The sequence below is a fragment of the Carassius auratus genome, chromosome 4, assembly GCF_003368295.1.
Source record: "Carassius auratus strain Wakin chromosome 4, ASM336829v1, whole genome shotgun sequence".
Lineage (NCBI taxonomy): Eukaryota > Metazoa > Chordata > Actinopteri > Cypriniformes > Cyprinidae > Carassius > Carassius auratus.
This window is the reverse complement of record NC_039246.1, coordinates 6,752,498-6,766,364: the sequence shown is the minus strand read 5'-3', so window position 1 is coordinate 6,766,364 and position 13,867 is coordinate 6,752,498. Positions and strand designations below refer to the sequence as shown.

Genomic DNA, 13,867 nt, shown 5'->3' with positions numbered 1-13,867 from the left:
TTATCTTAAGTTTGCACAATTAATCAAATTTCTAATCGTGATCGCAATTACGGATGCCACAATTATCTAACTGTTCAAAGTCTCAATTACAAAAAATAAATAAATAATCTAATTTGCATTATTCTGCATGCTTAAGTCGTGTGCGTGTTTGTTTATTTCTAGAGGTTATCTTATGCCGCGTTTACACCAAAATAACCGGAACATTTGTACCAGGAACTATTTTCCCCCAGACCTGTTACTTTCTGCGTTTCCACCATGGTCTAAAGTACCGGGAAAATTAAGCAAATAGACTGGTGACGTAGGTTTGCGCGCGTTTCTCAATACTGTAGTACGCGTTTTTGGAGATGCATCCTCGGTAGTTCAGACTTTGCTCATTCGACTCAGGAGTGTGATGTCCACGACGACGCAAATCCGGTAATTCTGCAAACAGCAGCTACTTGATAACTTCAGTCAGCTCGCCTTGACTAGTGCAATTTTCCTCTCTGTATATTTACAATAAAACGAAATAGGATATCAAGTACCACTGCCAGCGGCACACATCAGAAGGTCTAGCCAAGGTGAGGCTGCTCTCGGCGGATACATGATTACTGAGCTACTGCTGATCGCGTGAAGCTCACCGTCTCCGAAATTGGTGAAACACATTTTTAAATAAGCTCTGTCTTTATAAATAAACCACAGATTTGAGTTTTAAACAACTACATTCGCGACTGAAATACTTTTAAAATTACAGTTCATGACACAATAACAGTAATATTTTGAAAATGATCCGAATAAATGGTGTATATGTTTCATTTTAACGGATCAATTACTTATTTTCGTTTGCTGCATGTTTTTTTTTAAAACACGCTAAAAAAAAAATCAGTTTGTGAGAGGAAGAAAATAGGCTATAAGAAAATATTTTACAACAATTCCTTTAAATTTAACAAATTTATCAGAAAAAAACAATAATTAAAAATATATAATTCTAATGGATAAATATAATTGCAGTATATAATAATATAAGCTTAGTAATAATAATAAAAATAAAAATAATAATAATAATAATAATTATAATAATTTAAAGCTAAGCATAAGGTAAGGTTAAGGCTTTCTCAATTGAGAGAAATCAAACATTTCCATGTTTGTGATGTTGCCCATTTGAAGCTTAACTATTTTTCATGAGGTAAATAGGCTGTGTGTGTTTCAGTATCGATGAAAAAATAACACATAATTAACAATATGTCAAAGTGCTTGCGCCGAATGTCTGGTGAACGACTGCTGTTTCCAGTGAATATTTGCGTGAGGCACCAGCAATCAAACCGCTGAAACAAATTATACTTAATTTTTGGTCACACATAAGGCATAATTCAAAGATGCTGGTAGTTTCAAAAATCAAGAATAATAACAGAGTTAATACTAACTATTGCTAAATGCTGAACCGTTCCCATTTCGCTCTGCATGTGGAACCTGAAGATTTTTTTAAAACCAAGAACCAAAATGAAAATGAAATTAAAACATTAAGCTAATATATATATATATATATATATATATATATATATATATATATATATATATATATATATAGATATACATATATACACACACACACACACACACACACAGGCCTTATATTTATGTACTGTTTATTAAAATAGCATGCATATGATCCTTTGTGTAAAGGTCTTCTTTTAATTTTGGTTTAGTAGACTGTAGCCTAACACTATCCTACATTTTAAAAATTAACAAATTGTAAATTTTTTATGTTTTTTTTCTAAATGTTACAATGTTATACCATAATGTTATTGTTGTTTTACTTCCTTTTATCTCATTTTACAATTAAAGTCATTTCGCAATCAGTCCCTTTGCGCCACCTGGCGGTATTTTCGCGAATGATTTTAACACGCGACTGAATTACAGTTACCGCTGCGGCTCTGGCGGTATGCGCGGCGGTAAGGCCCTGATAGGCTGGCCACCTACTGTACATGATTTCTAAGGTGGTTCCTGTCGGGAAAACTCTTTCCACACTGATGACATATACAACGGTCCTCTCTCTAGTGAATCCTCATGTGGCAATTAAGCTTTTCTTTACATCTGAAACTCTTTCCACACTGACCACATATGAACGGCTTCTCTCCAGTGTGAATTCGCATGTGAGTCTTAAGACGTTCTTTTCGTGAAAAGCTCTTCTCACACAGTCCACAGGTGTAAGGACTCTCTCCAGTGTGACCTCTCATGTGGGCATTAAGGTTTCCTTTTTGTGTAAAACTCTGTTCACACTGAGTGCAAGTATAAGGTTTATAACCAGTGTGAACCCTCATGTGGATTTTAAGGTATTGTTTTTGAATGAAACTCTTTCCACACTGTTGGCAGGTGAAAGGCTTTTCTCCATTGTGAATTCTCATGTGGACTTCAAGGTTTTGTTTTTGAGTGTAAGTCTTTTCACAATGACAGCATGTGAAACAACTGGTAGATTCAGTCTTTTGAGCTCTTTTTTGTGGGGAAGTCTTTTCATTTTGTGTGGATTTTTCTCCAGTTATAAAATCCTGATCTCTGTCATACTGATTCTCTTCCATTTTATTCAGTTCTTGGCTTTCCTTTTTCAAAGCCATTGGGTCTGAATTGAAAAAAAAAGACAATAAAATACAAGTTAACACCAGTTTATGACACAAAGCAACAGACATAAAAATAATAATCAAAACCACATGCATGTATGCAAGATCCTATACACATCCAGCAATCTCAGAACCTCTTCTCAATGTTAACTCTTCACTTTCTTTAAGAGGGTACACACAGAGTACCGGCCTAAAGTCCCTAGTTCCTGGGTAAAGTTCCTGTGGTGGAAACGCGGCTTTAAGGTTTTTTTTCCAATGGTTTTAATTTGAGCTTTATTCTATAAGCAACCATTGCCCATAAAGAAGTTAACAATAATCCAAGGCTAAAGGCCCATTCACACCAAGGATAACTATAAAGTCCACAGAACTGTCTAAAAACACAGAAATAGCACCTTCTGGGTCTGGAAGAGCCTCTGCAAGCTGCTGTCATGCTTCCATCTTACTGGAAGATCACAAATAGTATACATTAAGTATGACTATTTATATATAAACTAACAATGAGGCAATAATAACTGTAAAATATCAAAACCAAAAAATTACACGATTGTATTAAACAACACTGTTAAAATACTTAATGTAAAATACCTATACCTAAAAAGAACATAAATTAAAGTAGCGTATTTGCCGGACTATAAGTCGCACTTTTTTTCATAGTTTGGCTGGTCCTGCGATTTATAGTCAGTTGCGACTTATCAAAATTAATTTGAAATGAACCGAGAGAAATGAACCAAGAGAAAACATGACCGTCTACAGCCGCGAGCGGGCACTCTATGCTGCCAGAGATGCTGCTCAGTTCTCCTGCCCTCTCGCGGCTGTAGACGGTCATGTTTTCTCTTGGTTCTTGGTTCTATATAAATGCAACTTATAGTCCAGTGCAACTTATATATGTTTTTTCCTCGTCATGATGTACTTTTGGACTGACGCGACTTATACTCAGGTGCGACTTATAGTCCTAAAAATACGGTATATGTATTAAAACAAAGACCTGCTGAGGGAACCAAAAGCCTGGTGTTTCACTTTACAGCTTGATTAAAGGGGATCATGTGATGGGATTCAAATTTTTCCTTTCTATTTGAAGTGCCACAAGCTCTTGGTGCATAAAGATCATCTGTAAAGTTGCCAAGACTAAAGTCTCAAACCCAAACAGATATTCTTTATAAAAGTTAAGACTCCTACTACTATTTTATTTGTCCTTTTCCTGATCCTTTAACCTCCCCCTCATTCTGGAAGAAATATTTGTTAATATATTTTTATCATTACTACGACTGCTAATACTATTATTACCATTTGTCTATTCTTATTAATTGTATTTATAATTATTATTATTATATTATTAGTACTGTTGCTATTGTTATGTGTGTATATATAAAACAAAAAAATTCTGGTTAAGTCTGTTGTACTTCCCTACAGCCCCCTTTATTCATATATTTCTACTCCCTCACCCATTTACACTAACACACACACACGCACACACACAAATCATACTGATATGTATGTTATGTTGGTCTGTGAATTTGTTTTTTGCATTTAATTAGTTTTTTGTAAATATTGTAATAGTCTGTTTGCATAATAAAAAAAATAAATTAAAAAAATACAAGTTAAGACTTGACCATTCCCTCTTAAAACACCTCGAATAAAAAAAACCTACGTGTCTACGTCACAATGTGGGAAGATTTGCATAACGCGGCCCAAATGTTCACGCAAAAAAAGAAGGGGCAAACTTTTATCCTCACTGTTGCTGCCAGCGCCATACTGTGGAATCGCTGTTTCGTTGAGAAAATGAAACTACTTTGTTTAACCTTCCAAAAGAGGATATAACTAGAAATCAGTGGTTAATTTGTATTAACAGCACTGTTCCAGAACAGTTCAACCCAAATATTTGAGTGTGTGCAGCACATTTTATGAAGAACTGTTTTCTGATCCTGGGAAAGAAGTATAAAATACCGACTGTTCTGACTCACAGTCTAAGTACATTTACATACAGTATGTAAAGGATTTTCCATTGATGATTCAAACATGAGTTTTGAGCAGTGTAGGGCAGCGGTTCTCAATTCCAGTCCTCGCGCCCCCTGCTCTGCACATTTTGTATGTTTCTCTTATCGCTTCAGACGTTTATTCTATTCGACCGTAAGTGCCCTGCAAAGTGGCTATCACAGGATCTTCCGTCATGATTTCTGTTTGAGGTGAACGTATTTGTGTGTGAGACATGAATTTAAATTGTAATTATTTACAGAGGTATATGACGTCACACTTGTCCAAGGGTGTGAAGACGTTGCTGTCAGTTGAGTTTGTGGCAAAACATTTTGCAGTGTTTACATGTTGTTTACTACATTACTACATGAAATTTATTAAAATGGCTGTTTATTTTAATAATGTACAAGTTAATTTCAAACTGCTCCTACATTTTTTGGATTTTGTGTTAAAATCTTGTCTCATCTCATAAATCCTGTCTCGTGTCTCGTCTCGTGGAATAAGTATCTTGTCACACCCTTATTCTGTATTGAGCTGATACTTTTTTTTTTATTGTAAAGGGCTCATATGATGCTGCTTCCATACCTTCTGAAACATGTAGATTTTTAAAAGGTTAATCGATCTGAAAAAGCGAGATGTGCTCTGATTGGCCTGTTGTGATTGGCTGAATGCCTCAAGCGTGTCGGGAAAATGTTACGCCCCTTAACATGTGCCGTCTCTCAGGCCAGCAGCACGAGACTTAGTACAGCTGCTCTGCTCGTGCACATCCCATCATCAGTTCTCTTTTAGCAGTTCAGTCAATGTATCTCAGGATATTGGTTTATCTTGCATCAGAGGGAGTGTAAGGCACGTTTATAAACCAAATAACTTAAGTAATTTGTGGATTGTGGATTAATTACGGATTATAATGACTTTTGCTGTCCTTTTACGTGCTGCGTTGCGTATTGTGCTGCGTAAACAATGTTTGCATTTGCATTAAGGCTGTGCGATTAATCAAAATTATCAACAAAAAAAAAAAATCACAATTTGAGCGTGCGCGATTTCTAAATCGGTTTATAGCATGATTTTCCGCTGCCCGACCTCCCACAGTATGCTATCCAATACTGTATGATCCTATCTGGTCCAATAAGAATGCAGCACGCCAAAATGGAGCATGAGGACAGAACAGACTGGGCATATGCCTACGTTACTCCAGGTTCACACACTCCGTCTGTGGTGCGTATTTTTTTCCGAGCCCATGTTAACAGATCAGAGCGTTCACACTGCACGCAGTAAAAGATGTGAAAGATGTGAACGGAGAAGGTTAGAAACAGAAAAGTGCTAAAATTATTCATATCTAACACAGGAGGATACAGTTTGAGCGAGATGAGAGACATGTTTTAAGTGCGTGCACTCTCTCCAGGCGAGAGCAGCATGTCTGGTTTTGTGACCGAGCAAAGGAAATCTGCGTGTGAGCGGAAAGATTCACACTCGCGCATTATTTTAATGCACCTTCACGTTACAATAATGCGCTCTCGCTGCTGCTTCTGCACTGCATACACATACTGTATACGCACTGCAGATGGAGTACGAGTGAACTAGGGCTGTGTTCAACATTTTGATACGACGATATATCGTCACAGAGATTTGATCATACGAATATCGATACAGCTGGCCCTGTATTGATACATGCACAGCAGTGGACAGTGCTTAATTTGAACGCAAGAACACAGTTTAAAACCAAGTAGAAAAGTGCAAGGTTTCTTAAAAATAATGAATAGAGCTTAATATATAGACTACAAAAAGGTTTAATCTGGCCGCAAAGGAACAAAACCGGAGTTGCCTGATATGAAGAGAGGTTATCCCCAAAACACCTGTTAGCTTGCAGTTTAGCTATCTCCACTTCAATATTCTATTCTCAGAACATTGTAATTCATCAAGTGTTTATTTGTATGACTGCATGCAAAGGGTGATCTGTGTGAGTGACTGTGCACGTGTGTGTGCGTAAGATACGAAAGACAGCACAGTAGTTTAGAACTCTTTATTTTATTTGTAAAAAGTAGAGAGTGCATTAATTTGTGGAATGATAACCTACCATCAATGTTAAGATTTTTTTTATATATTAATATGAGTACATTACAATATAAATTTATTATAACAAGTACATTATTATTTATGGGCTTAAAAACAAATGCAAGCAATAAGAATGTTGTACCTGGTGGGGAGTTTCCAATGAAAACATTAGACATTCCTGTTCCTGTAGCTCAATTGGTAGAGCAATGAATGCGCTATCAAGGTTGGGGGTTTTCGATTCCCCGGGAACACATGATAGGTAAAAATTGATAGCCTGAATGCACTGTAAGTCGCTTTGGATAAAAGCGTCTGCTAAATGCATAATACATTTTTTTATTTAAGCATATGCCATTACCTACTGAAGGAGTGGATGCTGAGTTGCCATATCCTTCATACTGATATTATATTATATTATTACACAATTTTTTGTTTGACTATTAATCATGTTATGGCAAGAGTGAAATTTGTAACCTTATGTGCGCTTATGAGATATTAAAGAATCCTGTTCTACCCTGTATTTCTTTTCCTCAAGATTAATGTCCACATATTATGTGTGTGTATCCAACCGTAATGATAAGACACTCGCCAGTGCTAGAAAGCCCTGAATTTTAGATAAGTTCTCTGTGTACGTGTGTTAGTATCTGTCTGTACAGGGAGAAGCTCAGACAGTCCCAGGACAAACGATCAACTGCCAGTGTCCAGCGTATCAGATCTACGTCTTTGGAGAGTTTATCTAGGTTTTGGAACCAATCAGAATTTTGTATGTATTGACGCAATTAGTATCCTCTGTCAGGGTATAACTGGGGTTGATTTTGAGTTGTACAGGGGGCGGCCTACGAACTCCGTTGAGTGTATTGAAGCTGACTTCTGCTGATGAAACTGCAAACTATTTTCTACAAGTAAAATTATTATTATTAATTTAACTAATCTCTGACTCCTGGTCTTCATTGCCAAATATCTGGTCGTTGGGTTTTAACTAAATTCCCCTACACTACTAGCCCTAATGTGAACCTCTATAAATGTATAACAAATCTATTTCAACACCTGAGGCACCGCTACATTGAGCTCGATGATTAAAATAGAAATCGCAAAATTGATCAAAGAAATCGCGATAGTTTTTTTCTTTTGTCCATATCGCACAGCCCTAATTTGTGATCTGAGAAACAACAAACAAGTCTACTCTACAGTGCTTTAGCGCTTGAATCATCATTGACAAATATTTTAAATATAAATAATGTACTGTACCTAAAGGCTGTGAGTCAGAAGTGCCAGACTGTCCTTGAAATGTTTGAACTGCTCAACTTTATAGAAACAGTCATTGTGCCACAGACGCATTGCAGGCTACTGGTTCAGGAAACAGTCCTCATCCTCCATAAAATGAGTAGCACACATCTGAATATTTGGGTTGGACTGTTCTGTGACAGTGCTGAAATACAACTTAACCACTGATTTTAGTCGTATCCTCTTTTGGAAGACCAAACTAGTAGTTTCACTTTCACAACGAAACACACAGCAACTCCACGACATGGCAGCAGCGGAAACAGAAAGAAATAAAAGTAACACCTTCTTTCTTTGCCTGAACATTTGGGCAACGTTATGCAAATCTTCCCACATAGTGACGTAGACATGGGGGCGTGTTAGAATGAGCCGTTTTAGGGGGGGTAGACAAGTCTTAACTTTTATAAAGAATATCTCTTTGGATTTGAGACTTTAGTCTTTGCAACTTTACAGATCTTCTTTATGCACCTAGAGCTTGTAATAGTGTTGGGCGATATGGTCATTTTTCAGATCGTCATATCGTCAGCCCATGAGATTTGACGATACACAATATTATCGTGCATGGGTGGAGCAAAAGAAAACTCTTTGTTCTCGTCATAGCATAACTATTTGGTGTTTTAAACCGAGCAGGTGCGCGAGAGAGAGCCTATGGAATCACCAGTAATCGAAAAAATATACTTTCAAACATACTGATAAACTAATGTTAAATATAAAAATACTGTATTTTAAATGGCTAGTTCATATATTGTCGGGTGCAAATGTCATATCGCGCATCCGGTGACAAATCTGCCGCATCTGCGCACAGAAGTTATCAGTCTAAATGTTCTGCAAAATCAGTCAACAGTGAAAATCAATAGTCGATTTCATTTAAAGCCCAGCAGTTGAACACTAATATTGGACATAAACGAACATGTTAAATATAAAGTATTCAAAACAGCTAAGTTCATATATTATTAGTAAAGTTCAATTGTACTGATGCATTTGTCATACAGCACTCGGGACCGTGCCTCATGACGAGACCAACGCACCGCCACAGAAACAAGAAAGAGATGCATTCTAACATAACTGTGGCATTACAATCAGATGGTGAGGGCTCGTTTAAAATATTGCACATGTATAGACCGGATTACTTGTTAAAGTGCAATGAAATATCTATCTGCAGACGATGTACATCTGTTTGTGGATGGAGACTTTGTAACGGCCAAAACTCTGTATTTTGCATGCTTCACATTATAGTGCGGTGTGCATGAAAATAATAAAAAGGTGGCAGAGCGAACTTATCCACAGTGGTTCTCACGTAGTCCTTCTATGCCACCACATAGTGTGCGTTATACGTTAAGTGATCAGTCTTTAAAGAGAAGGACGATGAAAAGTTCGCTCTGTCGCTTTGTTATTATTTTGTCTTTACTTTATTTGTAAGGCATGAATAAGTTAATCTTATCGTTATCGTGTAGCAGCCATGGGACACCAACTCCTTGTTTTCTATCCCTTTAATTTCATGGATTTAACGAGTTATCCGAGTCAAAGCAGACAATTTAAGCGACTACAAGCTCTAATCCCCCTGCGCTCGCTGAGTGTGGGTGTGTGAGAGAGAAATGCAGTGCTGAAGTGAAATTGCTGGGCAGTTTGATAGCCGAATTATAATAATCAGCCTAATTAAAATAAAAATAATAGTTATTATTATAATCCAATACATTTATAGGAAAATGAGCCTAATATCGTCTTGATTATTGACAGAGAAATCTGCTTATGTCGATATCTCTGACTATCGTCGATACACGATCCTATCGTCTATCGGCACAACCCTAACTTGTAACAATCCAAAGAGAAGGTAAAAATTGTAATCGCATTACCCTCATATTGTTCCAAAACCGTAAGTGCTTCGATCATCTTCAGAACACAAATGAAGATATTTTTGATTAAATCTGAGAGCTGATCTGACCCTCCATAGAGAGCAAGATATCCCCACGATCAACGCATAGAAATGTACCAAGGACATTGGTAAAATAGTCCATGTGACGTCAGTGCTTCAACTGTAATTTTACAAAGCTACAATACATTTTGTACACAGAGAAAACAATATTCAACAATAAATAAAGTACCCAAGATCGTAAACAAACAAATTAAAGTTATTTGCATTCAGCATTCTTGCGCTGTCTACTGAATGAACAAAGCTGATTATGCAGAATTGCATTTTTTGTATAAAAAAATAAATAAATATTTAAAAAAAAGTTTGATTTTACAAAATTTTAATGGTTAAAAAAATGTTTTAACGAAAATTAATGTGGGTCACTTTGTATAAAGCTAATACTTTATGTATTTTAGGAAGATTGTCTGAAAAAATAAATTATGTTGAAACTACAAAATGTTGCTCAATCATCCATGCCATTTAAAAATGTATGATTTTTTTTTAATTTATGTATTTCTTAACACTAAAAACTAGGATGGTTGATCATGTTAAACTAACCTGTTTGTCTCTCGATATCTTCATGTTTCACTCGGACTGCTGCTTCAATCTTCACGTCTTCACTCTCCTCTTTAATAAGCGCCATTTTTATAATGCTGTGTCACATGGAGAGCTCAGTCGCATCTCCAGGAGTTTTCCCTTGTGTTTAGACAATTTGTCATGTAACGTTAGCGTTATAAAATTAGAAAAATTAACTGATAAAATCCCTATCTCAATCAGGTCCCTGTTGAGTGTTATTCAATGGCCCCGATTAGCCTTAAACACTCAAAACTGTAACTATAAATTAATGGAAGGGCACAAAATATAGAAACCCTTAATATTTACTTCAGACAAACTGAAATGAGACGCACCTGTTATGATAAGTGTTGTTGTATTTACAAATATAACGTTCATTAATAGCTAAGGCATTCTGGTCTTACATTTAATAACAGTTTATTCTATGAAACGAACAAAACAGTTAGCATTGTATTAATCACTAAATAATTAAACAAAAAAACATTTGCTCAACCGAATCACAAACTAAGGATCGCGGCGCAAAGCGGTGACGTCACACGTCTACACCAAAATAAAAATCCTATCTACGCGCTAAAAGTCCATAGAAGTGTATATAAATAAACAAGTGTTGAAAATGACTGTGCATAAAGGGTGTGTAGCACATCTAAAATGTTTGGGTGCAGCAAGCATTTATAACTGGTGTCTGTAGCCTTTGTTTTCTTCAATAACAATTTCTATTAATCTTTATTCTGGTTTTTTTTTAAATAGCAAAAATCTCATTTTAACTATTACACAACAAACAAGGTTTTTAAATAAAATACATATTAGCATACTCCCAAGGTTTTTCTCTCCATTCTGTCACAGATGGAGTTTCGGATCCTTGCTGCTGTCGCCTCTGGCTTGCTTAGTTGGGGTCACTTCATGTACAGCGATATCGTTGACTTGATTGCAAATAAATGCACAGACACTTTTTTTTTTTTTTTTTTAAATGCACAGACACTATTTAAACTGAACAGAGATGACATCACTGAATTCAATGATGAACTGCCTTTAACTATCATTTGATTTATTGACACACTGTTCTCCTAATGAATGTTGTTCAGTTGCTTTGATGCAATGTATTTTGTTTAAAGTGCTATTTAAATAAAGATGAATTGACTTGACTTCCTGTTGATGAATAGTATGGCTGGATTAAGTTATCTGGGATAATTGCGCATTCATGGTTTGATTTAAAAGGGGCTATGTATTGATACTCGTAACCATGATCAGCAGTGCAGCAACCAAGTTTCATGCCATTGTGGTGAAGCAGGGGCATAAATTTCATCTAACAGTTCAGGGGACAATAAACAAAATTTCTCAAAAGCAATTTTTTAAGGGGACACAAATAATCCAGCTAAAATTGTACTTGTAAGGATATGTATACACAGAGGAAAGCCGTAGTACTATTAGTAAAGCAGAGAGACCGTGCCAAATTAGACAACGTCAAGCTGTTGTGGTCGCACCATGACAGAGCTCATGTCCATATAGACATTACTATCCATCACAATGTTTCCAAGTCTAAATTTTTTCTGTGAAACTGGGCTACATTTTCACTGATGCGACAGGCTGTTTTTCATGTCCGCGCCGCCGGTTGAAGCGTCCCCAATAATGTGTACAGTATTTTGGCCCCCAAAGTGAGATTTTTATCAGGGAACTCCCCTCGAAATGCCTGGCAAGCCTTTCTGCCAAGCAAGTAACATTATTATTAATAACATAGCGGACTCATTGAAACATACATTGGCAGTATGTATTAAAGCGAAAATAATCACTTCATCCAATGTTTAAGTGAATAATATAGCCATTAACAGCCTTACTTACTCGAGTTTAGCAACTATTGATAGTGGTGGACGAAGAACACAAATCAAGAACTTGAGTAAAAGTACAGATCTGTATAATAAAATATTACTCCAGTAAAAGTAAATATACTCAGTTTTTAATTTTACTTGAGAGAAAGTACAAAAGCACTTGTTTTTTTATGTACTTAAGTAACAGGGTTTCTGCAGGTTTCACCAAGTCAAATGTAAGACCTTTTTAAGGCCATTAAGTAAAAACACGCACACAAAAAGGAAAATGCAGAACCGCAAAATTACTGGCAAAGTAAATTTATTCAAATTGAACAGTACTGAAGAAAGGTTAGATTAATTATTGAACTACAGAAAAAAAAATCTTGGAGATGTGTGTTTGCTACAATAATCCCAGCTCTTCTCCTTTGGTCAAAATCTCCTCCTCAATGTTCTTGAGCTCAGCTGACTTCTCCTTGCTGCCTCTACTCAAAGTATTTGACTTAGTTATTAGATGAGAAATTTTACTGCCAACCTTGCCATCAGCCTCCTCTGCAAATGTGTCCACATCTCTGGAAAGACTTTCAGTAACTGTTTGTATGGTGTTCCTCTTTTTTTGTAATCCCCTGCTGCCTTTCTCCTTTGGCCCTGTGTAAGAGATTCTTACTTCTTTCTTTCTCTCTGTCTCAAGGTTGAGACGGTACCTGGTTCTGGCTGATGCCACCGAACTCAAAGAGTTCATCTGTCAGGGGAACTTTGGCAACACCCCTGTGTCGAGTGACAGTCACATACCAGCCTCTGTGCTACTCAGGTGTCCTCTTGCATGTTGCAGGTTTATGTTTCTTTATTAACAGAAAAGCCTCTTTCAACAGTGGCCTGTCCATGAGACAAAATCAGAAGCTTGTGGCAAAAAACAAAAAGCTCTTGGTAGTTACTGAGGAATCTGCTCAAGAAGAGGTCAAGCCTCTGTGCATCGGTGGGAAGGAGGGAAACTCCTCACTTCTGCACTCAACAGACAGGAATGCATCAACATTGTTAGAGAATGACATCTCGTAAGACAAAATTAGTGAAAAAAGACAAATATAGTGATTTTTTATTGGATAAATCATTTCAATAAATCAACAATATGTAATGGTTATAACGATCAGAATCACTATCTGTGCAGACCTGTTACTTTTGTTAAAAGCCTCTTCTGCAACTATTCCTATCAGCAGAAACACCTCCTGTCAGTTCCTTGTTTTGCAGAAATGTCTAAACAAAATAATTTAATCTGCCACTTGCACTCTGGGTCTCTGAAAATGCCATCTGCCTAACTGTTGCATATTTCAAAATCATAAAAATAGCTTTCTAAATGAGCACACTACCTTGAGTACTGACTCAGCACCCAAGCCGATGTCAATATCCTTTGGTGGGAGTTATATCTAGTTTGGTTAGCTTCAGTGTGGTGATGTCCTGGAGGTCCTCCCTATTAATGCAGCCTCTCAGGAGACTCTGGCAAAAAATTATCTCAGAAGTAAATGGAAGTATCTGGTGCTCACATTTCTAATATATTAAGCCTAATTATTAGTGGCAATAGTAATGTGCTGATAAATCAGTACCTTGATCAGCTCAGCCAGGTCATTGCTGAGGAAAGGCATCACTGGCTCATCTGTTGTAGACTTCTTCAAAAAGGGACTGAAAAGCCTGGCAACAGT

At 36.6% G+C, this 13,867-nt stretch overlaps 1 protein-coding gene across 1 annotated transcript in view; it reads right to left on the bottom strand.

The window, feature by feature from the left end:
• LOC113057383 (gastrula zinc finger protein XlCGF7.1-like) overlaps positions 1-10,905 on the bottom strand; it is a 51,385-nt gene extending 40,480 nt beyond the window's left edge. Inside the window, exons 1-3 of the mRNA XM_026224768.1 lie at positions 10,710-10,905; positions 10,360-10,497; positions 2,093-2,593 (exon numbers count right to left, since the gene is read on the bottom strand). Of these exons, the coding sequence (XP_026080553.1) occupies positions 2,093-2,593; positions 10,360-10,444 (586 nt within the window). The 5' untranslated portion in view covers positions 10,445-10,497; positions 10,710-10,905. The remainder of the gene's footprint in view (positions 1-2,092; positions 2,594-10,359; positions 10,498-10,709) is intronic.
• Between the last annotated feature and the right edge of the window lie 2,962 nt (positions 10,906-13,867).